Consider the following 25,934-nt stretch of genomic DNA (forward strand, 5'->3'; position numbering starts at 1 on the left):
AAAAGAACTAGAAAGAAAACAAGAAAAGCAGAAGGAAGGAAATAATAAGGATCAGAGACAAATTAAGTGACAGAGTCTCTAAAAAAAAAAAAGACAAAAAATTAATTAAACCAAGAGTTGGTTCTTTGAAAAGATAAATAAAATCAGAAATGAAGGATGAGAATAACTGACATCACAGAAATACAAAGGATTTTAAGAAAATACTATAAACAATTATATTCCAATGAATTGGACAACCTGGGCAAAATGGACAAATTCCTAGACATAATATCTTCCAAAACACAATCAGGAGGAATCAGAAAATCTGAATAGGCTAATAACAACTAATGAAACTGAAGCAATAATAAAAAATTCACAGCAAATAAAAGTTCTGCACTGGGTGGATTCACAGGCAAGTTTTACCAAACATTCAAAGACAAACTAACACCTATCCTCCTCAAATTATTTCAAAACATTCAAGTGGAGGGAAGGCTTTCAAATGCTTTTTGTGAGGCCAGCATTATCCTAATTCCAAATGCAGATAAAGACACTACAAAGAAAGAAAATTACAGGCCAATATCCCTGATGAACATAGATCAGGGGTGGGCAAACTTTTTGACTCGAGGGCCACAATGGGTTCTTAAACTGAACCAGAGGGCCGGAACAAAAGCATGGATGGAGTGTTTGTGTGAACTAATATAAATTCAAAGTAAACATCATTACATAAAAGGGTATGGTCTATTTTTTTTTTTAGTTTTATTCATTTCAAACGGGCCGGATCCAGCCCGCGGGCCGTAGTTTGCCCACGGCTGACATAGATGCTAAAATTCTCAACAAAAATATTAGCAAGTCAGATATAGCAATACATTAAAAAAAGCATACACCATGACCAAGTGGGACTCATTCCAGGAACACAAGGCTGGTACAATGTTTGCAAATCAATGAGTGTGATGCATCACATAAACAAAATGAAAGATAAAAATTACATGATCATATTAATAGATGCAGAAAAAGCAATTTGATAAAATCCAGCACCGGCTTATAACAAAAACTCTCAGCAAAAATTATAACAAAAATTCTCAGGTGGAAATAGAAAGATCATACCTCAATATAATAAAGGCCATATATGAAAAACTCACAGCCTCTCAATGGGCAAAAACTAAAAGCATTTCACTTAAGATCACAAGACAGTGATGTCCACTTTCACCACTCTTATTCAACACTAGAGGCCTGGTGCACAAAAATTTGTGCACTGGGCGGGGGGCTCCTCTCAGCGGGGCCTGTGCCCTCTCGCAGTCTGGGACCCCTTGGGGGATGTCCACCTGCTGGCTTAGGCCCGCTCCCCCAGGGAACGGGCCTAAGGTGGCAGTCAGAAATCCCTCTGGCAGCCCGGGAGCCCTTGGGGATATCCACTTGCCAGCGGGGAGCAGGCCTAAGCTGCAGTCGGACATCCTTAGTGCTGCTGAGGAGGCGGGAGAGGCTCCCGCCACCACTGTTGTGCTGGCAGTCTCCAGCCTGGCTTGTGGCTGAGCAGAGCTCCCCATGTGGGAGCGCACTGACCACCAGGGGGCAGCTCCTACATTAAGCGTCTGCCCCTGGTGGTCAGTTTGTGTCATAGTGAGCAGTCATTCTGCAGTTAGGGTCAATTTGCATATTACCCTTTTATTATATAGGATAGAGGCCTGGTACACGGGTGGGGGCCAGCTGGTTTGCCCTGAAGGGTGTCCCGGATCAGGGTGGGGATGCCGCTGGGGTGCCCAGCCAGCCTGGGTGAGGGGCTGAGGGCAGTTTGCAGGCTAGCCACACCCCCTTCAGGTTGGAGGTCCCTGCTGGGGTGCCTGGCCAGCCTGGGTGAGGAGCTGAAGCTCCCAGCCTCCCCTTTTTTCCCCCTGGGATTTATTTATCTTCTATAATTGAAACTTTGTAAGAGGCCACGACTGCCTGAAAGCAGGTATCTGGAATTTATTTATTTTCTATAATTGAAACTTTGTAACCTTGAGTGGAGCCCAGTGCCAGCCAGGGCAGGCAGGAAGATTGGCTTTCTCCATCACCGGGGCAACCCAAGCCTCCTGCTTGCTCCAGCTCCATGGCCATTGCCATCTTTGTGACAGAGTGATGGAGTGATGGTTAATTTGCATATTGCTCTTTTATTAGATAGGATAATACTGGAAGTCCTAGTCACAGCAATCAGAAAAAAGAAGAAATAAAAGGCATCCCAATTGGAAAGGAGGAAGTAAAAATGTTGTTATTCGCAGATGACATGATATTGTACATAGAAAACCCTAAAGACTCCACCAAAAAACTAACACATTTAATAAATGAATTCAGCAAAGTAGCAGGATACAAAATTAGTATCTAGAAATGGATGGCATTTTTATACACCAATAACAAACTTGCAGAAAAAGAAACTAAGAAAACATTTACTATTGTATTAAAATGTAATAATAATAAGGTACCAAGGAATAAACTTAACCAAGGAGGTAAAAGGCCTATACTTGGAAGAATATAAGACACTGAAAAAGAAACACAGGAAGAAATAAACATGTCGAAGAATATACCATGTTAATCGATTGGTAAAATTAGCATCATTAAAATGTCCATACTACTCAAAGCAATCTACAGATTCAACACATTTCCTATTAAAATAACAATGGCATGCTTCTCTGATCTAGAACAAATATCCCAAAAATTTATATGGAACAAAAAAAGACCCCAAATAGTCTCAGCAATTTTGAGAAAGAAAAAAGTTAGAGGGATCACAATGCCAGATATCAAAATATATTAACAAGGCCACAGTAATAAAAACAGCCTAGTACTGGCACAAGAACAGGCATATAGATCTATGGAACAAAACAGAAAGCCCAGAAATCAACCCACACCTTTATGGTCAATTAATATTTGACAAAGGAGGCAAGAGCATATAATGGAGTAAAAACAGTCTATGCAATAAACGGTGCTAGGAAAATTGGACAGGTACATGCAAAAAAAAAAAAAAAAGAAAGAAAAAAGAAAAGAAAGAAACTAGACCACCAACTTACACCATACACAAGAATAAACTCAAAATGGATAAAAGACTTAAATGTAAGTCACAAAACCATAGAAACCCTAAAAGAAAACATAGGCAGTAAAATCTCAGACATCTCTCAGGAGTAATACTTTTGCCAATATGTCTCCAAGGGCAAGGGACTAAGGAGAAAATAAACAAATGGGACTACATCAATGGTCGGCAAACTCATTAGGCAACAGAGCCAAATATCAACAGTACAATGACTGAAATTTCTTTTGAGAGCCAAATTTTTTAAACTTAAACTATATAGGTAGGTACATTGTTATTAACTTAATTAGGGTACTCCTAAGGCTTAGGAAGAGCCACACTCAAGGGGCCAAAGAGCCGCATGTGGCTCGCGAGCCGCAGTTTGCCGACCATGGGACTACATCAAAATAAAAAGCTTCTGCACAGCAAAAGAAACCAATAAACTGAAAAGGAAACCCACTGTATAGGAGAACATATTCCTCATTGATTCATCTGATAATCTCTAAAATATAAGAGAAACTAATACAAATCAACACAAGAAAGACAAATGATCCAATTAAAAAATGGGCAAAGGACCTGAATAGACACTTTTCCAAAGAGGACACACAAAAGGTCAATAGACATATGAAAACATGCTCACGTCACTAATCATCAGAGAGATGCAAATTAAAACTACAATGAGGTATCACCTCACACCTGTCAGAATGGCTACTATCAATAAGTCAACAAGTGCTAGCGGGGATGTGGAGAAAAGGGAACACTAGTGCACTGCTGGTGGGAATGCAGACTGGTGCAGCCACTGTGGAAAATGGTATGGAGTTAAAAATGGAACTGTCTTTTGAACCAGTGATCCCACTCTTGGGTATATATCCTAAGGATCCTCAAACACCAATCCGAAAGAACATATGCACCTCTATGTTCATAGCAGCATTATTTACAATATCCATGATCTGGAAACAGCCCAAGTCCCCATCAGATGAATGGATAAAAAAGCTGTGGTAGCCCTGGACAGTACTGCCCAGTGTCTGAAGCATGAGTCCACACATTGAAGGGTAGAGGGTTTGATTCCTGGCCAAGGGCACGTACTTGGGTTGTGGGTTCACTCTCCATCCCTGGTCAGAGTGCATGCAGGAGGCTACCAGTTTCCTTTCCTCCCTCCATCCCTCGAAATGGAAAAATATCCTCAAGGGAAGATCAACAACAACAAAAAAGCTATGATACACTTACACAATGGAATACTACATGGTTGTAAAAGAGAAGAAACTTCTCTTCTTACCTTTTGACAGCATGGAGGGACCTGGAGAGTACTATGCTAAGCTAAATAAGCCAGTCAGAGAAAGAAAAATCCCATATGATCCCATTAATATGTGGAATCTAATGAACAAAAGAAACTGACGAACAAGATAGAACCAGCATGGATACATGGAACAGACTGACAAATGTCAGAGGGAAGGGGGGTTGCGGACTAGATAAAGGAAGGCGAATGGTTTAGCTAAAGTATTTGCATACCCCATGGACAAAGATGACAGTGTGGTGAGTATAGGGGGGACAGTTTGGCAAAGGTGGGGTGGGATCAGGGGCATCTGCAATAGTGTCAACAATAAAAAATTAAATATAAAAAAATGCCATGGTCTTCCTTTCCCCTCCCAAGCAAAGTATTCACTCTTTTCAGGAGCCACAGAGAACAAGTCCATTTCCTTTAGATGCATTAAATGATCTTCCCCAGACTGCACCTCCACAATCCTTTTCTTATTTCCTTCCACCTTTACAAGAACACACAATGGAATGTACTGAGGAAACACAAAGCATTCAAGTTCCAAGAGGCATGGCGGGGTGTGATCAGGGGCAAGAACAGCAAAGAAATCAAAGACAAAGACTGAACAGCCACTGGTTTTGACAAGAGGGAGCAGGCACTGGTAGTCTTTAACACAGCAATTCCAGTACTTTTATTTTGTGAATGTTTGTGGGGGAGTGGTGTGGGAAAAACAACTAGACCCCAAATAGTGAATAGGCTAAGCTGTGAGGTCGCACATTTGAGGAATTCAATAGTTCATTTTTAAACGAAATAGAAGGTATCTAGAAAGCTAACAGAAATGAGCAAAAACGTCCTTCTAAAAAAAACTCATCAGGAAAAATGCAAGGCACATGACAAAGTACACAGTACACTACCATTCGTGTAAAAAGAAAGGATATGTATTCATAGTGATTGTGGCAGAGGGAGCAGAGGCAAAGAGGTGGATTAGGTACCAAAGGAAGGGAGATCTCACTGTATTAATCATAGTGGTCATGTGGTTTTTGACTTTTGATTGCTGATATAATTAACTAGAGACCTGGTCCCTCAGCCTGGCCTGCAGGATGGAGCCGAAACCAGCTCTCCAACATCCCCAGAGGGGTCCCGGATTGTGAGAGGGTGCAGGACAGGCCGAGGAACCCCACCAGTGTACGATCAGGGTCGGGGAGGGATGCGGGAGGTTGGCCAGCTGGGGAAGGACTGTGGGAGAGCTCCAGGGTGGGTCTGGCCCGTCTTGCTCAGTCCAGATTGGCTGGACCCCAGCAGCAAGCTAAACTACCGGTAGGAGCATCTTCCCTCTGGTGGTCAGTGCATCTCATAGCGACTGATCAACCAGTGGACTGTCTGCCCCCTTGGTGGTCAGTGCACACCATAGCGCACGACTGAGTGTCCTTAGCATATCATTAGCATATTATACTTTGATTGGTTGAACGGACAACTGGACACTTAGCATATTAGGCTTTTATTATATAGGATTGTAACAATAGATTTTCTGATATTGAACCGAACGTGCGCTTGTTAGTATAAACCTAATTCAATTTTTAAGTTAACTTGCTAGGTTTTCTTTCTAATCAAGGCAAATTAAAGCTATAATGCTATACCACTTTTATTTACTAATTTTAATAGGCAAAATGTACAAGAATAGCCTGGCCGGTGTGACCCAGTTTTGGCTCAATGTAGGGGGGAACCAATGGATCGATGTTTTCTGTGTCTCTATCCTTCTCCCTTCCCCTCTCTAAAAATCAATTTTAAAAAATCTTTCTAATGAGAGAATGAAAAAGCAGATGTGGTTAAGTGTTAACAGTTGAGGAATAGAGGTGAAGGATAGTCAGGAATTCTTTGCTCTATTCTTACAAAATTTCTCTAAGTCTGAAACTATTTTAAAATAAAAAGCTCAGGTTGAGGACAGTTGGTGAGATTAGAAATTACTCCCATAATAACAGAAGCATTCTATAGTGTACAAAATGCTCTGAAATATTACCCATTTTGAACCCACAACTCTGAAACATAGTACTGATATTATTCCCATTTGACACTTAAAGAAACTAAGAATCAGAAAGGCTAAGTAAGTTGTATGGTACAAGGCAGTGTTAAGGCTGACCCAAAATCCGGTTTGCTAAATTACCCTCCTAGATTCTATTCCTCTTTGAGGTTTATCTTAATTACTAGTTACTTTCCAACTGACACAAACCTCACCCTTGACCTCTAATTAAACAATGCTCATTTTCTAATTATTTCAGATGTTAATCTCACTCTTCCAAATAAGACTAATTGCAGCTCTGGGAACAAAAACCAGTACTACTTGTATTGTGCTCCCCAGCACTGAGCACTCCAATAAATGCCAATTCCTGCTTCTTTGCTTTTACTAACTCTCTAGCCCCATCACCACCACTGAACATACACTCTTCACTCTTCCACCCACATTCTACTTCTTTAAGGACCAGTGTAAGTCCAATGTACTATTTAAAAACAAGCATTTCCCTTTAGCATAGCATGCAGTCAGAGCTCTGGCTCCAAGGACAGAGAGAAGTGGTCTTAACTCACAACTCCACAGCCTGCTGTGTTAGTAAGTTGTTTATTTTCTCTACAGTCATCATCTCCTCATTTATGAGCGGTCTCAAACTGTATCTCCCTCAAAGGGTTTTTTTTTTTTTTAAATATATTTTATTGATTTTTTACAGAGAGGAAGGGAGAGGGATAGAGAGTTAGAAACATCGATGAGAGAGAAACATTAATCAGCTGCTCCCTGCACACTCCCCACTGGGGATGTGCCCACAACCAAGGTACATGCCCTTGACCGGAATCGAACCTGGGACCCTTGAGTCCACAGGCCAACGCTCTATCTGCTGAGCCAAACCAGTTAGGGCCAAAGGATTGTTGTAAAGATTAAATTAGGTAATGCAGACCAAGTGCTTAACAGATACAAATAATAAGCGTACACTAAATGTTTTTTTTTAAAAAATGTATTTTTATTGATTTCAGAAAGGAAGGAAGAGGGAGAGAGAGATAGAAACATCCATGATGAGAGAGAATCATGGATCGGCTGCCTCCTGTAAGTCCCCCACGAGGGATCGAGCCCACAACCTGGGCATGTGCCCTTGACCAGAATTGAACCTGGGACCTTTCAGTTGGCAGACTGATGCTCTATCCATTGAGCCAAACCAGCTAGGGCAGCGTACACTAAATGTTAACTACAAGACACCAAATACAAAACAGTACACCAGGCTAAGGTTGCAACCAAAGAAGGAAGAGCATACAGTAGAAAATAGAACCGCCACTTCTTAAAACTACTCTCATCAAGAAGATGACAAGGTCAGAAGTGTTCAAGAGGACATGGGAAAAAAAAGGGAACCCTTGTGCACTGTTGGTGGGAATGTAAATTGGCTCACCTACTATGGAAAACAGTATGAACAGTCCTCAAACATTTTTAGAGACAGCTACCAATGACCCAGCAAACCTACTAGTGGATATATATCCAAAGGAAATAAAAACAGAATATCAAAAAGATATCTGCAGTGCTGGCCTGTATTGCCCAATAGTTAGAGCTCCACTCCCCCACACCCCACTCCTACTCCCTTACACCAAAGGGTCTCGGGTTCCCAGTGAAGGGCACATACCTAGGTTTGCAGATTCCATCCCCAGCCAACCAGGGGGCATGCAGGAGGCACCAATTAATGTGGCTCTCTCACAAGGATGCTTCTCTCTCTCTCCCTCTCCCTCTCTTCCTCCCTCTCTAAAAATCAGTGGGGAGAAAATATCCTTGGGTGAGAATTAAAAAACAAAAAACAAAAAAGATATCTGCACTCCCATGTTTATTGCAGCATTATTCATGATTGCCAACATATGGAAATAACCTGTGTGTCAATGGATGAAGAAGATGTGATACACACACATACACACACAATGTAATACTATTTTATCATGAGAACAAAAGAAATTCTGCCATTTGCGGTAAAATGGATGGACCTTGAGAGCGTTATGCTAAGTAAGCCAGACAGAGAAAAACAAATACTGTATGATATCACTTATATGTGAACTATATAAAAAAATGAACTTACAGAAACAGGTGGTTACCAGGAGGTGAGGGAATTGACTTACAACTTAGAAGTAGAAGAGGAATAAGTTCTGGAGAGCTAATACACAGAATAGTGATTATAGACAATACTATAGTATATATTTCAAAGTTGCCAAAAGACTAGGTTTTTAATGTTCTCACCACACAAAAACTATGTGACATGCTAGAAGTGTTAGCTAATGATTTGGTGGCAATTATATTGGACTACCTAAATATATCACATCACCACGTTGTACACCTTAAACTTATACTAAGTTAGACATCAAGTATTTCTCAACTAAAAATACAAAAAGAAAAACATGCCAGGGCTAGAGGGATACTTTCTTAACAAAGGGCATGTACCCAAAGCTCACAGCTCACATCATACTTATTTTTAAGACCAAGTGCTTCTCCTCTAAATTAGAAATAAGACAAAGATGTCTGCTTTAGCCACTTCCATTCAACACTGTACTATATGTAGCTTCTAGTCAGAAAATTAGGCAAGGAAAATAAACAAAGGGTGCCAAGATCGGAAAGGAAATTAGAAAACTATCTCTATTCATAAATGACAGGACCATCCTATATAATAAAAGGCTAATATGCAAATTGACCAAACAGTGTAACGGCCAGCTGCTATGACGTGCACTGACCACCAGGGGGGCAGACGCTCAATGCAGGAGCTGCCCCCTGGTGGTCAGTGCACTCCCACAGGGGGAGCGCAGCTCAGCCAGAAGCCCTGAGCCAGGCTCATGGCTGGTGAGCTCAGTGGCGGTAGCAGGAGCCCTAAGGACGTCCAACTGCCCCATGGGGAGTGGGCCTAAGCTGTCATTTGGACATCCCCTATGGGTTCCTGTGAGAGGGTGGGCTGGGCTGAGGGACACCCTCCCCCCTCCACTTGCAGGAATTTCACGCACCGGGACTCTAGTATATACAGAAAGTTCTAAGGAACACACACACTCTATTGGAACAATAAAGGAGTTCAGCACAGATGCAGGATACAGGATCAACACACACAAATCAACTGTCTGATGTGCTACAATGTAGATGAGCCTTGAGGATATTGTGCTAAGTGAAATAAGCCAGTCACAAAAGGACAAACATTGTGATTCCACTTATATGCAGTATGTGGAACAAATTTATAGAGACAGAAAGTAGAATAGTGGTTGCCAAGGGTTGAGGGGAGGGGAGAATTTTGCAAGATGAAAGACTGTGGAGATGTATGGTGGTGATAGCTGCACAACATTGTGAATGTGCTTGATACCACTGAAATGTGCACTCAAAAAATGGTTAAGATGGTAAACTAGATGTACCAACTTTTGTGCTTCAAGGGACATCAAGAAAAAGTGAAAAGACAACCCACATAATGGGAAAAAAAATAGTTATAAATCACTTTTCTAATACAGGATTTATATTTAGAATAGGTAAATTCTTACAATTCAATAAAAATATAACCAAACTTAAAAATGGGCACAGATGAAGTACTGACAACACACTACAATATGGATGAACTTTGAAAGCATGGTAAGTGAAACAAGCAAGACACAGAAAGCCGCATATTGTATGATTCCATTTACATGAAATGCCCAGTAGGTAAATCCATAGACACAGAGTATAGGTCTGTGGTTGCCAGGCGTTGGGGTTAGGGGTGAATGGGCAGTGAATGCTAATGGGCACAGGGTTTTTTGTTACAGGGTCGGAGGAGGGATGATTAAAATGTTCTGAAATTAGGGAGTTGTGATAATTGCATAATTCTGAATATACTAAAAATCACTGAATTGTATAATTTAAAAGGGTTAATTTTTATCTCAATGAAGTTGTTATAAAAAAAGAGAGAGAAACTGAAGGGAACATTCAGAGAAAAAGGAGTTGAGGATAGCACAAGAGGTATAGGGCATAAAGCTAAACAGATAGCTGAGCACAGACTAGAGTTTGGACTTAAATTCCAGAGTCACTAGGAGAGCAAGCAAAGCTTTCTAAGAAATAGTAAGTGCCAGGCTTAGAACTGTGGCTTGAGGATGACTAACCTGCAGCAGAGTGGAGAAGGCACACTTTATGTCCCTTTCTATCTGACATGTTAAGAGTCTCGCTTATATGCCTTACATTACACCCAGGGAATCACACATAGAATATTAAGTAAACCTACTTCTCTAACACCCTTTGTATGGCCAATTATCAAAGAGTGAAGTAACGCTTAAAAATACATTTCAAATCACCACCACATTTAAGCACCACCAGCACTATTTGTGTTTTAGGGGGAATTTCAAAAGAATAAAAGAAGGGCCCAAAGTCAACAAAACACAGATGTCAAAATTATAAATGTATTCAGTATCACTGCAGCAAGCTGCTTAATAAATGTTAGCTGACTTAAAACCACTAGTAAGAACAGCAAACAAGTGACTTGATTTAACCTTGTTTATTATACAAAATCCAATCAATCACTGTTTGCAGAAAATATCTCAAAGGTTCAAAGTACAAATTCCAAAACCAGGTTTCAATTTGTTTTGAGCATTCCATTAGAGCTGGGAAATCAGCTGAGTCATCGTCATATAACATACTATAGTCCTGCTGAAAATTCAAAATGCTGTTCCCTAGTTACAAGAGTAGAAATGCTAGGGTTCTGCTTCACAGCCAACTCACAGAGTATGTAAATCACTTAAAAATAAGACTACCTTAGTAAGAAACTTAAACTATATTAGTTTTATGTTTGTTTTGAAAATAAAAACTATGCCTTAGTAGAATGTTACTTTCTCTCTTTTGAATCTTAAAATCTCCATGACCCTTTGCCATCTGGTCTCTCTGGAATTCAGGATGAGAAGCCCTGTTCTGGTGGCACAATGCCACCCTACTTCAATAGGGCATTCTTTTCAAGAATGCATAGCACAAGTCCAGGCCCTATGTTTCGTTCTTTTACCAGGGTTATAAGTTTGTCACCGGTGAAAGCTGAAAACAGGCAACTCTGATGTCTAAAAGGGAGCTCCCTTCAGGATAACCCAGGGGTGGGCAAACTTTTTGACTCGAGGGCCACAATGGGTTCTTAAACTGGACAGGAGGGCCGGAACAAAAGCATGGATGGAGTGTTTGTGTGAACTAATATAAATTCAAAGTAAACATCATTACATAAAAGGGTACAGTCTTTTTTTTTTTTTAGTTTTATTCATTTCAAACGGGCTGGATCCGGCCCGCGGGCCGTAGTTTGCCCACGGCTGGGATAACCCTTCAACAAGGCCTCAATCATTACAATTGATCAATTTAAAGATCTGTAATTACTGTAATTTCAGCAATTTAAATTACTAGTTTACTAGTAAATGAATTGTCTAGCACATTGTAAAATAAAAGAAACTGAGTTAGTATAAGGTAAACATAGTACATACTAAGTAAACTGTTAATTTACTTTTAAAATGGTGTGTATGGGAGGGTGGCAGGTGATACACTGAGAACCAACACGTCACCTATGTGATAGTCCTGCAAAAAAGGTCTAACTGAATCTAATCACAGAAACAACCAGATAAATCCCAACTGAAGCCTGCAAACAGGACTAGTCTGGATATTCCAAAATGTCAGTCATGAAAGGGGAAGAAAAGGACAAGGAACTGCTCCTGATGTAAGGAATTACAGACAAGGCAACTAAATGCAGCCCCGGAATGAGGCATTGAGGCTTAAATTCATATTTAACATATTTAAAAACACGTTGTTGGAACAGCGGGGAACATCTGAATATGGACCCAATAGACAGTAACAAAGTTAACTTCCTTGTGCGTGGTGATAATTTTTTGTTGTTACCCAGAATGCCCTTGTTTCTGGGACATAAAAGTTGTTTAGTGGTGACATGGCACGAAAAACTAATTTGGTAAATAATTATACTTGGTAAATCTAGATAGAGGCACAGTACAGGTGTTCATTGTACCATTCTTGGTCCTTTGCTTAGGGTTAAATTTTTTAAATTGTAAATGCGAGGACATTTTTTCGATTTTGAGTGAGAGATGTATCATAAATCAGTATGAGCAGAATGCATACAGCACATACCTACTTTAGTCTTTGCAATCATGGGCGAGACTTTTGAGGCTGTCATAAACACAACTATAAAAGACTTTAACTCATACTTGCAGACTGACGTCAGATGCCAAAATTCACAAGAGATTACAGAACAGAACTCGGATTTTTTCATGACATTTATATTTAAATTTCCAGAAGGTTGTTACACATTTAAAGATAAGCTTAGCTGGTGATTCATTTATTCTATCAACTGACTTACCATATAGCTGCTGGGGTAAGCTAGAAAGAAACCTATCAATATAAATTTGCTAGCCTACAAACCATTTCACAAGAAAGCAGCAGAAAAACTTAACCAAATCAAATGACTGTTTTTCCAGACAGAGGCTGATGAATTGCAGGAGCAGGATCCACGCTCCCTAAGGGACATCAAATGCCCTGGTTTATGCCTGTTGTTCCTCATCTTTTCTTATTCAGCATTTGTCCCAGGCAGGCAAAAGCACCTCCAATACAAATGTCTGTTTAGATGCTATATCACGCAGTACTACAGTGTCACCAACTTCTCTAATATGATGGTATTTAATGTTGGTTTAGAAAAACAAACAGCATAACCTGAAGCATGTCACTTGTGCTTTAGACAATATGACCTACATTATGGTAAATTCCTTACTAGAATGGGCACAAAATATAGAGAAAAATTGTTCTAACGTTTTTAGAAAGGAGAAACCAAAGCTATCCTTTTCTCTACTGTGTAATGTAGAATACAACACTGCACAGGTGTAGGGACAGTGGGAGTCAAAAGGCCTGCAACTTGTTAAGGGAATAGAACCTTGTCTAAGTTATTGGCTCTGTCTCAACCACAGCTTTCTCTTGTGTAAAATGAAGGGGTCAGAATGCTGACTGGTCTCTACTTAATGTCATGGTCCAGCTCTAAATACTCAGTAATTCCATGGTTTTGGCCTCCAAAATGTTTTTTTTAATTAAATCAGTTGAGTTAGACTTTTTTATAACTAGAAAATGTTACTTATCTTCCTTCCCCAAACTCCTATTCTGTTCTGACCTCTATTCTGTTCGGAGGCTGAGTGACTCTCCCACTCACCCAGGATGAAGGGCCACTTAGACTCCTCACAACTCATCCCTGGTCCCACTTCCTCAGGGACCTTTTCCGTCTCACCTTTTCTATCACCACTCCAATTCAGGTCTGCATCACCTTTTGCCTAGATCACTAGTTATAATAGTTCCTCAATCTGATATTCAAGAACCTCTCCATCTGCCCCACATTTTTATGCCAACTGAACTACTCACTGCCATTTCAAAATTCCCTGTACTTTCTGGATTGTATGCCTTTACCCCTGCTGTTCTTACACTGCCCTTTTCTCTGCTTTTCAAAATCGATTCCATTATTTAAAGCTCAGTTCCAATGACACTGACATTACACCTAACCGTTACAGTTCCCTCTTTTCAGTGTCCATGATACTAACATAAAGAGACAATTTTACTGGCCAACAGAGGAGAAAGACAGCTTACCTAGGGTGGTAAACTAAAATTATCTCTTGCGCCAATTTTATTGACTTGTTTCCCTGGCACAGGGTCCTGAGAACTTGTAACTTAGCAGAGGAAAAGGAGAATTTCTGGCAATACGAATTTGACATTTCAGATGCTAGAAGCCAGGGGTCCACACAATGGGATTTACACTCCCATAGTATTAAAAGATGTTTAAATTAATGGAAATTAATTTAACATTTAAAGATTTAACATTAACATGGTTATCTTCAGAAAAAATGCAAAGCTCTAGAACAGTGGTTTCCAACTGGGACAACTGATCCCCCTCCCCCAAAGGGGGGTTCTGGCAGTACATGAAGACATTTCTGAGAGTCACAATTGCATGGAGAGTGTTACTGGCAGATACTAAACAGTCTACAATGCATAGAGCAGACACTACAAAATATAAATGATCTGATCCAAAACATCAACAGTGCCCAGGTGGAGAAACTTTGATCTAGAAGAATTGCATGTATTTGTGGTTTCTGCCCACCTACTCACATCTCTCCCTCTACAGAACACTTTCACCCTCTAGGAAATGTGCTCCTCTCATGGTCCTGAGGACACACTATCCTGTAACCTCCTTCCTATTTTCCTTTTCGTCCCTTCTGACCAACTGACGATGCTCATTCATAATGAGATGGTGTCCTGTTTGGACCCCTACCATCATCTACCCCATGTTACTTACTCATGGACTTATTGTAGTCCTCCTGGTAGACTGTACAAGCTTTCCATGGCTAGGGACAACACTCGACTCCTTTTTATATAACCCAAGGGCCTACCGACCTCAGCAACTGTCAGACCCAAGCCTGTCGTTTTATACATGAGGCACAGAGAGTCAAGGTCATATTTTAGTGGTAGAGTTAGGATTCAAACTCGATACTTAGCTGATACAGAGAATCCAAGTTCTAGCTAACTGACTGTAATCACATATGAAAACCGTTTCTGCGGTAGAGACCACTTTTTAATTAAGTCCCAGGAAACCTCTACAGGAATTACACTGATGGCTACCTGACAAAGCAAAAATGGAGGGAGAAATAGACCCCAACTCCAAGCTCCTTCCTGCTGCTGAAATTCCACCTTAAAAACTCCACCTGTTTTGTATCTTTAACATTTCCTTAATAGCTTTTGACAACAAAACTTATCTAAATGTCCAAGAACAGTTAAGTCAGTGATGTCAGGCTTAATTTCCTTTAAATGGATCCATAATTATTTTAAGTAACAGAAAATCTCTTATTTGGTAGTCAGGGACGCCCACCCTTCACCAACTGAACAGCATCTTGAATGATCACTCTAACAGATTCTTATCTCAAAAACTCCAAAGACCAGCAATCTGAAATGATTCCATATGGCAAAAAACGGCCAGGCAATTGGCATCGTGTGTTAACGTCAACATAGACCTGAACCTTACAATCATCAAGCACAGACTACACGAAGATCTGAGGCAGGAGGAATGTTATTTCATTCTGTTCAAGTAAAAACAACGCTGTTCACTTATTAAGTTAATCTAGAAGTTTCCCCGAGCGTCCCGAATGATGCAAAGGCAAGCAGCGAATAGGAAAGGAAAAGTCGGAGAGACAGAACAGTGAAAAGGAGCTACGCGTGGGGCACTGACTGCTTTGACGCTGAAGCAATTACAGCTCAGTAAAAGTAAACGATTCCATAAACTGGATGCCATAAAGGCATCATTTAAAAACAAACAAACAAAAAAAACCCACACTCCCTCCGTGGTGATGATTTCAGTTACCAGTGCAAAAGCACTCAGGCCCGGTAAGAATGATACCCACGTCTCAGGAACGTATTTTAAATTAATTTACCAGCCTGTGAAAGAGCGGAGGCACGACCCGTAGCGTCCAAAGAAAACAAAACGCAGTTTCTGCTCAGTGAGGTTCAAGGGCAAAACCGTTCCCGGTGCAACAGAACCCTCCTGACTACAGTGTTGGGGGGCGGGGGGGGGGGAGCGAACACATAGTATCTGCCTATAAAGACAACAATTGGAGTTACAAAGTAATAACGGGGAAGCCAAAACAGTTTGACAGCACGCCCTCGGGGCGGCCTCCGCCGTGAGTCACACAATGCCTGCACCGCTCGCCACGGTCATTACCGCACAAGTCCCTCATCCCAGGCTCCGAGGGGGGGACGCCTTCGCCAAGTTTACGGGGCTCGCTCCTCGCCGGCCCCCCATCAAGGCCCACACGCGCCATGACGCGGCGCCCGCAGCCCGCAGCCCCGCGGCGGCCCCCTCCCGGTGTGCGCCCTGCGAGCGGGGAAAATGACACAGGGAACCCGCGGCCCCAAAGGCGCAGAGCGGGGCTCGCGGCGGCCGGCGCGCGCCTCACCTGCTAAGACTCCTCTCCACGTCTTTGGTCGCGTTAGCTTCCAATTCTCTGCAAAGAAAGAAAGAGGGAGAGGGGGACGCGCCTGAAGCGGGGCCGCTGCGGCAGAGGCGGCGGCGCGCCGGTGGGGGAGGGGCGGGCCCGGCGGCCGCGGGGCTGCAGCCCTCGGCGCCCAGGGGCGGCCGGCGACCCCCGCCGGCCCCGCGGCCGTCCGCGCCCGCCGCCGAGCAGCCCGCGCCCCCGCCCAGGCCCGCAGCTCGGGCGCCCGGCCCCCCGCCACCTCCGGTCGCGGGCCCTGCGGCAGCCCCCGCGGCTGCCCCGGCGGAGGAGGCCGAGCGCCGCTCACCTCATGTGTAAAGTGCACGCGCGAGTGGGGCGGGCGAGCGAGGCCGCGAGCCTCAAGCCCTGCGCAGCGCCGCGGGGACAGGCCCGAGCAGCCGCGCCAGCGCCATTTTCTACACCGACCCGCCGCCGCCGCCGCCGCAGCTACCACCGCCGCCGCAGGCCCCAGGCCGGAAGTGAATGCCCTGCTCCGCAACCCCTTCCGGGGCGCCCCGCCAGCCGCCTCAAGATGGACGGCTTAGCAACTGGGCCCGCGCGCCGGCCAAGCCCGTGGCAACCGCCGGGGCGCGAGCGCTGCCCCCCGCGCGTCCCTCCCGCCGCCGGCCGGGCGCCCCGCACAGCGCGGGGCCGGGGTCCCGAGCCCGACGGCGTCGCCGCGCCGCTGCGATGTGACGGAGGCCTCCCCTCTGCTGCGACACCCGTTCCCTCTCCTGCGCCGGCCCCTCCCCCACAGAATCACGCCAAAAAAAAAAAAAAATTTCCGAAACCGCACATTCTGCCCCTGCAGCAGCCCGAGGAGCTGGCGCAGCGGCGGGGAGGTTTGACCTTGAGCGGCTGTTCAGCTCTGCGCCCGCCTCCGGCCCGGAGCGCACCCCCGGGCGCGGCGCGTGTCCGGGCGGCGTCCCACCCCTGCAGGCCGCGGCCCGGCCCGGCGCGTGCGGGAGTCCCGGCCCGGAGAGCACGCCTCGGGTCTGCACGCAGTCCGCGCACAGAGGCAGCCCGGCCCCGGGGATGGCGGCGAGTCACTGTCAACGCCACCGTGTCCGGCGTGACGGGGGCAGTCAAACCTCCCCGGGTGCGAGGACATGGATGTCCAACCGCAGGGCACACCGACGACAGGCTGAAATTCTGCAGCCCTGACCGCAACTTAGGTGTAACTTTAATCCATGCGCACGGGGTGGCCGTTGTGGGGTTGTGGGCAGCTGTCATTTTTAACTGGACGGGCCGAGGGGACAGCGGTCAGCGCCCCGACCGGGAGCGAAGGGATGCCCGCGTACACATTCCTGCGCGCCCGGGCGGACGCTGCCCACACGCGGGAAACAGGAGCAACCGCCGGGGGGTGGTGACAATCGAGGGGGTGGAAAGGCCGCTCACACAGCGAGAAACATGCAGACGCCCCAGGGGCCACCGATGCGGACTCGGCAAGATACAGACGTGAGAGTAAAGTGAGAAATAAACCTCCCTCCACGGAGATGGGTAAGCGGTACGTACAAACCAGCAGACGAGCGGCGGTAGGTGGACCAGGTGCACACTTGCGGGTAGTTAGGTACATGTATTCGTGTGCTTCCTTCCGCACGATGCCTTTCTTCCGCTGAGCTTCAACCCGTTCTTTATGCTGAGAAGGAATGGGTTTCTTTCTCATCCCGTTTTCCTCTTTCTAAACTAGGTTCTTCCTCTGGCTTTAAAGAAGGCCCAAATTTCTCCCATTAAAACGAAACAAGACCACCCCGACTGCCCAGTTCCTATCCTCTCTGGGGGAGATGTGTAATAAACAACTGAATGAATGAATGAATGCACAAAGTCCTAAAACACGCCACCAAAATGTTAATTTTCTTTTTTTAATGTATCTGGTTCTGTGTGTTTGTGTTTTCTTTTTATACAATGAGAATGTGTAAAAAAACATTTTTTTTTTAAATCAGGTTTAAAAATTGTAAAATGTAGGGGGCACCAAATAAATGCTAGTGACTTTCCTTTTCCTGCCATCATCCCTACCCTCAATTCATCCACATAAATGTTTACTTTAGTTTTCCTTTATGGTTACTTCTACTTAAAATGTTAAAAATTGCCCAGCAGTGTGGCTCAGTGGTTGCGCGACCTATGAACCAAGAGGTCCCAGTTGCATTCCCTATCATATGGGGCACATGCCCAGGGCACACAATCCCCAGTAGGGGGCTTGAGGCAGGCAGCCAACCAGTGATTCTCATCATTGCTGTTTCTATCTCTCCCTCTCCCTTCCTTTCTGAAATCAAGAAAAATGATTAAAAAATATATATATATTACAGTGTTTCTTTAGGAATTAAAAAATATGAATCACAGTATGCTTTCATGCCAGGCTTATGACTAATTTTCCACAACAGCATAAGGCAATGAAAACAGTAATACTGTCAACATTTGCACAGCTGTCAAATTTAGCTGACTTTTTAAAAAATTGGGCTTTTCTTAGCTTTGAACAACTCGATGTTTCTTTCGTTTAAATATGTTTTTATTGATTTTAGAGCGAAAGAGGAAGGGAGATGGAGAGAACATCGGTTAGAGAAACATGGATTGGGTGCCTCCTGCACGCGCCCTACTGGGGATAGAGCCTGAAACCCGGGCATGTGCCCTGACCAGGAATAGGACCAGCCACCTTTCAGTGCATGGGAGGACACCCTACCTCTGAGCCACACCGGCCCAGGCTCAGGCTGGAGGTTTGACCTTGTGGACGAAAATAGATTTCATACTTCAGATCCACTGGAGTCACGATTTTCACTTTACTTGCATAACCAATTAGGAACAAAACCAGAAACAGAGTCCTCGATGGAGTAATGGGTGTGAGTGAAAAGGGGCCGCATGCTAACCTGACTAGCTCAGGGAAGGTCTACGTGGTGGCCTTGCAAACTCAAAGACCTAAAGTAACCACGAAGGAGGGTCTGAAATCAAAACTTTTTAAACAAAAAAGCAGTTTATGGTGGGTAATCATGTCCTAGGCTGGCATCTTCCCTGACAAAGGTCACTCTTTACCTTAACTAAGCCTGGCTGTTGTCTTTTTGCATCTAAGATAACATATTGTTGGAATGTCAAAGTAATTTCCCTTCTTCCGGACCCCTCAAAGCACAGTCCCCACAAATCTCTTCATTATTATTGAGTTAACTGTTGACTGTTAACTATCCTGCACCCACCTACGTCAAAGAAGTATGCATCTATCATTTTCCTTTGTATCCAATCCCAGATGTTTCCCCACTTTGCTTCTTCCCACCTCCCTAATCTATCACCAGTGCATTTCATGTAATCCATTTCTGTCTCCTCTTTTGATTGTAAAATGTATAAAACAAGGTGCAAACCTACCATTCTCAGGAGCCTCATCTCAATCCTTTGAGACTCAGCTTCCCGGCCTTTGTCGACAGTTTGGCTCAAATAAACTCACAAAAATTTGTCACAGGCTTAAATGTTTCTTACATTAACATGGGTTTCATTAACACAGCTAATTTAAGTAAGCAAATACCATGTTCTACAACAAGCATATTTCCTAGATTAAATAAATGTTAGAATTTTTGCAGGCCTCATGGTTGAAGTCTACAGTTATAGAATTTATTTTCTGTGGTGTTAAATGCTTTTTCAATAATAACTTCGTATGGAATAGTTCAGGAAGGATCTATAACTATCCCAGGAAGGTCCTTGCTAGTTCTTAGTAAGCATAATAAAAAACAGAGACTGTACAAATGTAAATTTAAATAAGGCCTTTTATTCACCATTTGTCTTTCTTTCTTGGGTGCTTTGTTCCTTTAGTTTCTGAAGTCACCAGGAAATAAATATTCTCCACCCCTCTCTTCCTTGTTCTACTGAGTAGAATAAATGACTAGCCTGGTACTTGGGAAATTATGTATTTGAAAGAAGATGCTTTTTTTTTTTCTCCCAAGGTTTTACTACAAAATACCATCATGAGATATGTATGTATTTTTTAGGTAAAGCACACTCAAATATTTTTAATTTTAGAAGAATATCCACAATAATGTATAAATGGAAATTGCATGAACATGAACGAAATTTCCTGGAGTGTGTACTTGTTTTAACTAAAACTTATCTGGTACTTAAGATGTGCCAGCCATACACTGTTCCCAGTTAAGTGCTTTACAAATACGAACTAGTCATTATCATCGTCCTCACATAGTCCAATGGGTAGGAATGCTACCCCCATTTTAGAGATGAGGATAATCAACTTGCCCAAAGTCGCATAAATAGTACAGTAGAGCCAGGCAACTTGGGGCCCAAGTCCAGGTCACTGACTACTACATTGTAGATCTCATTTTCTCAATCATATTGGAGCCTTTAGCCCCTTTGAGAAATATTTTATAACACCACCCTTACTATCCCCAAATGGTAAACGTAGGTAATATGTACTACCTAACACATAATTTCAAAATACATATAATAATGACTTATCTCTGATATAAAAAGAGGGTAAGATAAAAGTAAGTATAAAAAAATAAAATGCTGCCCTAGCTGGTTTGGCTCAGTGGATAGAGCGTCGGCCTGTGGACTGGAGGTTCTCGGGTTCGATTCCAGTCAAGGGCACATGCTCTGGTTATGGGCTCAATCCCCAGTAGGGGGCGTGCAGGAGGCAGCCAATCAATGATTCTCTCTCATCATTGATGTTTCTATCTCTCCCTCTTCCTTCCTCTCTGAAATCAATAAAAAATATATTAAATAAATAAATAAATAAAATGCCTTTCGCTAAGCACATGCGTGGGCTGGTCTGCACTGGAAGCCTGGGTAAGGCAGGCAGATGCTGGCCCTTGGGTGGAATCCCCACCACAGATGCAGATCGACACACAGGGATGCATTGGTTATTCAACGACCAAGATTAGGTGATGTCGGAGGCGTAATTTTTCTGGAATATAGAACAAGGCCCAGTCAATTTCTTAACCACTAGGAAACAATTCTTCCTCCATTTATGTGCTAATTGCATTACTGGACATTTCAGGGTCTATTACAACTGCAAAAGTAAGGCATTCGGCCCTCAGACAATTATAAGCACACCTTTCACCTACGTGAACGTTCAGTGACAGGGGCAATTCTCCGTACTGTGGGACTATCCTTGTCCTGCACCCACAGCTCCTTGCATTGAATCTTAATAGCACCGCTGCCCCTGCCCCAACCCCGACACACACAGTCTGTGGCAGCCAAAAACTCTTCAGTGGGCTCCCCAAACTCTCTGAGGAGTGGTGCTAAGGATTACTTTATTGTGAGCCATTGCCATGGAGCGAGACGCGTGCAGGAGCGAATCCTGAGAAGGTCTGCTACTCCAGTGCAAACTTGAGCAAGATGGGAAGGAAAACAGGGCAAGGGGAGTGTAGTGGGGCCAAATGATGCCTCCCAGACTGACACTGCAAAACACAGCCTCCTTATTCCTTCTCTGCTTCCTCCTCACCCCACACACAAACTTCCCTAAAGGGACCGTTTCCCCATCACACTCCTGTCAGCGATAACACTGCCAGTCACTAAGCTGCCCCAGCCAGAAAACTCAGAGTCAGTTTCCACTCTTCCCTCCACCTCATCCAATCCATCAATAAGTTATTTTGTCTCCAAACATCTTTTTTAGTCTTCCTTTTCTGTTTTACCACTGCACACTCTGAAAATGCCCCAGTTTCTCATTTCTTCCTCTTTTGTTGCTGTTGTGGTATGGTTTACATACAATGAAATGCACACATTTGAAGTGAAAAAGTCCATGAGTTTTAACAAATAAATACACCCATGTGACCAACTACCACAATCAACATATAGAACACCTCCATCACCCCAGAAAATGCCCTTGTGTCCCTTTCCGTCGCTCACTTGCTCTCCCCAATGCACATACCTGACACCAGGAAACCGCTTTTCTGACTGATATTACTATAAATTACACCAGTCTGCTCTAGGGCCTTATGCTATAAACTAGAGGCCTGGTGCATGAATTTGTGCACAGGTGGTGTCCCTCGGCCTGGCCGGCGATTGGGGCCAATCAGGGTGATCGGGGCCGCTGGCCGGGGGGAGGGACCATGGGAGGTTGGCCAGCTGTGGAAGGTTGGCTGTTGGAGGTTGGCTGTGGGTGCACACTGACCACCAGGGGACAGCTCCTGTGTTGAGTGTCTGCCCCCTCGTGGTCAGTGTTTCATCATAGCAACTGGTCGACCAGTGGTCCAGTCGTTCGGTTGTGACAGTCGCTTAGGATTTTATATATATAGATGGAGTCACAGTAGATTGTTGCTGGCTTCTCTTGCTGAACAGTCTGTGAGAGTCGTTCATGCTGCTGCATGTATCAAAGTTCGTTCTTTTTTAATTCTGAAAAATACTCCATTGAATGAATGCACCACAATTTGATTTCCATCCTCCTCCTAATGGACATTTGGGCTATTTCCAGTTTGGCGTTATTATGAATAAAGCTGCTATGAACATTCTTGTACAAGTCTTATTTTGGGGACAGCAGACATATGTTTTCATTTCTCTTGGATAAATAGCTAGGAATATAATTATTGATTCACAGGATGAGTGTATTTTTTTTTTTAACTCTATAAGAAACTATAAGATGTTTCTAAAATGGTAACACCAGGCTACATGTCCAATCCCAGGAAACGGCCTGGTTGCTCCACGTCCTTGCCAGCATTGCCATGTTCACTCCTAGCCACTTAGAGTCATTCCCAAATAGCATTCTGAAAGATTTTTCTTAAAAGGAAAACCTTGCTCTCCAGCTTGAAACAACTCAAAGGCTTTGCAGGGCTCTTGATTCAAAACCTAATATCTTTAACATGGTCTGCGTGTCTCTCCGATGTTATCACCAGGCACTCCCCCAAGCTCCAGACAATCCCAAGTTTTCCTTCCATTTCCTAAAAGGTGCAGCTCCTTCCCCCAGCCTGCTTCTAACCATCCTTCATCTCTGAACCCCCAGGTAACTGCCTCAGGAAGACCGCCATCTGCCTGGACTCTATTAGGTCTCTAATTACTAGTATGTATTCGAAGGCATCCTCAATCTCTTCATAGCACAAGCACATTTGCATAAAGCATTTCTGCAATTATTTGTTTAGCCTTTGATTCTCCAGAGTCTTTGTACTAGTAAGTTCCAGGAGAGCAAGGACCATGCCTACCTTGTCATCATTTTGTCTTTAGCATCTAGCACAATGCCCAGTACATTTGGGCCCTTAATAATATTTATTAAATGAAAGAATAATTTTTCTATGCTTTGCTTATGGCCACCAAAGTGGTCTAACAACTAAATCACTCAGGTCCTTCTGATGCTTAAAATTCTTGGATGGCTCCCGATATTCTATAGAATAGTATTGGAAATGTTACTACCTAACCTGCCCCATTTCCCAGAATTCCTACCTTGTGCTCCAGTTATACTGAACTATTGATACTGTCTTGTGTTTTCAACGCCTCTGTGACTTGAACATGTTATCTCCTCTGAGTAGAACAACTCCCTTAATATGTCTACCTAACAAACTCAGACTTCAGAGCCCATTTAAAATGTATCCTCCTTTGTCAAGCCTTCCCCGAGGTTCTCTGAAGCTCATAGTGATATCAATGGGAGTCAAGTACAATACTAACTAAGACCTTATTGAATCTTTCCCCCTCCTATTCAGGTAGAAACTCAGCCACCTAGAAAGAACCCCTGGAGTAGTTAGGGTTGGGTTTTTCATGTTCTCATGAAATAACTCGTTTTTATCCAATCACCTGGCAACTTGTCTGTTGTGTTCAGTGTTGTATTTGCCTGCACCCAGAGCAGTGCCCAGGACATATCAAGCACTGAATTACTGTTTGTTGAACGATAAAGAATGAATGTAGTCTTTTCTCCAAGCAGTTGTAATGTGTGTCAAGGGGCATCATTGTTCTCTCAGGTGCCTGCTTGTTACCATCTTGACTTCTAGCAAGACCTGTTTAGATGCTCCTAGACATCTGTTTGACTTCTTCAAACTACTGGGTTTTGCTTTATTTTACAGATGCAAACAATATTCTTTCCTTAATGCTCTTGTTTTCCACCAGACTCACCAGGCACTTTCCTTGTTTTTTGTTTGTTTGTTTGTTTGTTTTTGTTTTGTTTTGTTGTGTGTTTTTTTTTAGGACAAAGTGGGTATTTTAACCTCTTATACATCCCTCAACATTCACTGCTAAAATAATCAGTTGTTGTTTCCCTATTTTTCTTCTGAATGCTATAAGCAATGATGGCACTCTGATTTTTCTTAAGGGCTAACCTTCTTCACTCTCAGTCCATTATGTTAGTGGAAAAATGCTACAGTAAGCATTTTTATATTAAAAAATCTTTTACTCCCATTGACCAAATTTGGGATACTTTGAACATTAAAATAAACAATTATACTAAGGCATTATAACCCACTCAACAAAGTAGGAAACTAGCTTTCTGTATAGGCACACCTGTATATCATTTATTCATTAAATAAACATTAAATGAGGATCAAGGACTTCTACTTCCAACCAAGATGGGGCATCAAAAGCTCTATTTACCCTCCCTCCAAAACAATTAAAAGGACAAAATTTATGAAACAAAAAAGACATTGAACATCTAATAATAAAAGACTGTGATCTCAGAGAGATGGGAAACAAAGGGGGTGAACCCCATGGTTTCCCTAGATTACTGTTTGAGGAGAGTTTCCAGGCAATGATGGTGCAGTGGTGTGGGAAAGGGTAATCCAAGCGGAGCGGACTCCCTAAGTAGAGGCAGTGCAGCTGAGAGTCTGGAGAGGTCAAGGAGGCTAGAGTTCACAAGTCACAGCGCCACAGAGAAGAGAACCACAGGGGTGGAGAGCTCAGAGATCTGTAGAGGCTCATGCTTGGCTCTTTAGCTGAGAACCGAGTCGTACATGCATATCATAAAACTACACATCAGGACTGAGGAAGACCCACACGAAAGGGATGAAAGGAACAATATCCGGGGCTCACAGAGAGCTTAGAATACTAGTTCCTGTTCCTGTCAACCAGAGTAGAGCACCTGGGACAATAGGTGAAATCTCAGAACGATTTTGCATCATGATTGCATCAAAGTTAGCTCTAGATACACATCCTCAAAAGTTCAAACTATTTGAACAAAACCCAAGAACACTTATCAACACCCAACAAAGTAAAATTCACAATGTCTGGCTTCCAATAGAAAATTACCAGACAGCCCGGCTCATGGCTCAGTGGTTGAGCATTGATTGACCCATGAACCAGGAGGTCACAGTTCAATTCTTGGTCAGGGCACTTGTCCAGATTGCAGGCTCAATCCCCAGTGTGGGGCGTGCAGGAGAGACCTGCCCAAAGATTCTCTCTCACCATTGATGTTTCTATCTTTCTCTTCCTCTCCCTTCCTCTCTGAAATATATATTTTAAAAAATTACCAGACATGCAAAAAAGTAGCAAAATATGATTGAAATGAGGAGAAAATCTAATCAACTGAAATAAACCAACCCAGAAATGGTATGGATGCTAAAATTAGTAGGAAAAAACATTAAAAATAGTTATTACAACCATACTCTATGTACTCTAAAGTTAAGTCACACCATGGAAGATATTTTTAAAAGAAGACATTTTATTTTTGGAAATGAAAACTACAATATCTGAGAAAAAATATACTGACTGAGATTAACAGCAGCCTAGACATTGCAGAAGAAAAGACTAGTAACACACAGCAACAGAAAC

The 25,934-nt window shown here is 43.1% G+C and overlaps 1 protein-coding gene across 1 annotated transcript in view; it reads right to left on the reverse strand.

Moving 5' to 3' along the window:
- Window positions 1–16,728, reverse strand: part of TNRC6A (trinucleotide repeat containing adaptor 6A) — a 92,696-nt gene extending 75,968 nt beyond the window's left edge. Inside the window, exons 1-2 of the mRNA XM_081089362.1 lie at window positions 16,573–16,728; window positions 16,230–16,277 (exon numbers count right to left, since the gene is read on the reverse strand). Coding sequence (XP_080945488.1) covers window positions 16,230–16,277; window positions 16,573–16,577 — 53 coding nt within the window. The 5' untranslated portion in view covers window positions 16,578–16,728. The remainder of the gene's footprint in view (window positions 1–16,229; window positions 16,278–16,572) is intronic.
- Window positions 16,729–25,934: the final 9,206 nt, after the last annotated feature.

Source organism: Myotis nattereri (assembly GCF_964212035.1).
Source record: "Myotis nattereri genome assembly, chromosome: 4".
In the NCBI taxonomy this organism is placed as follows: domain Eukaryota; kingdom Metazoa; phylum Chordata; class Mammalia; order Chiroptera; family Vespertilionidae; genus Myotis; species Myotis nattereri.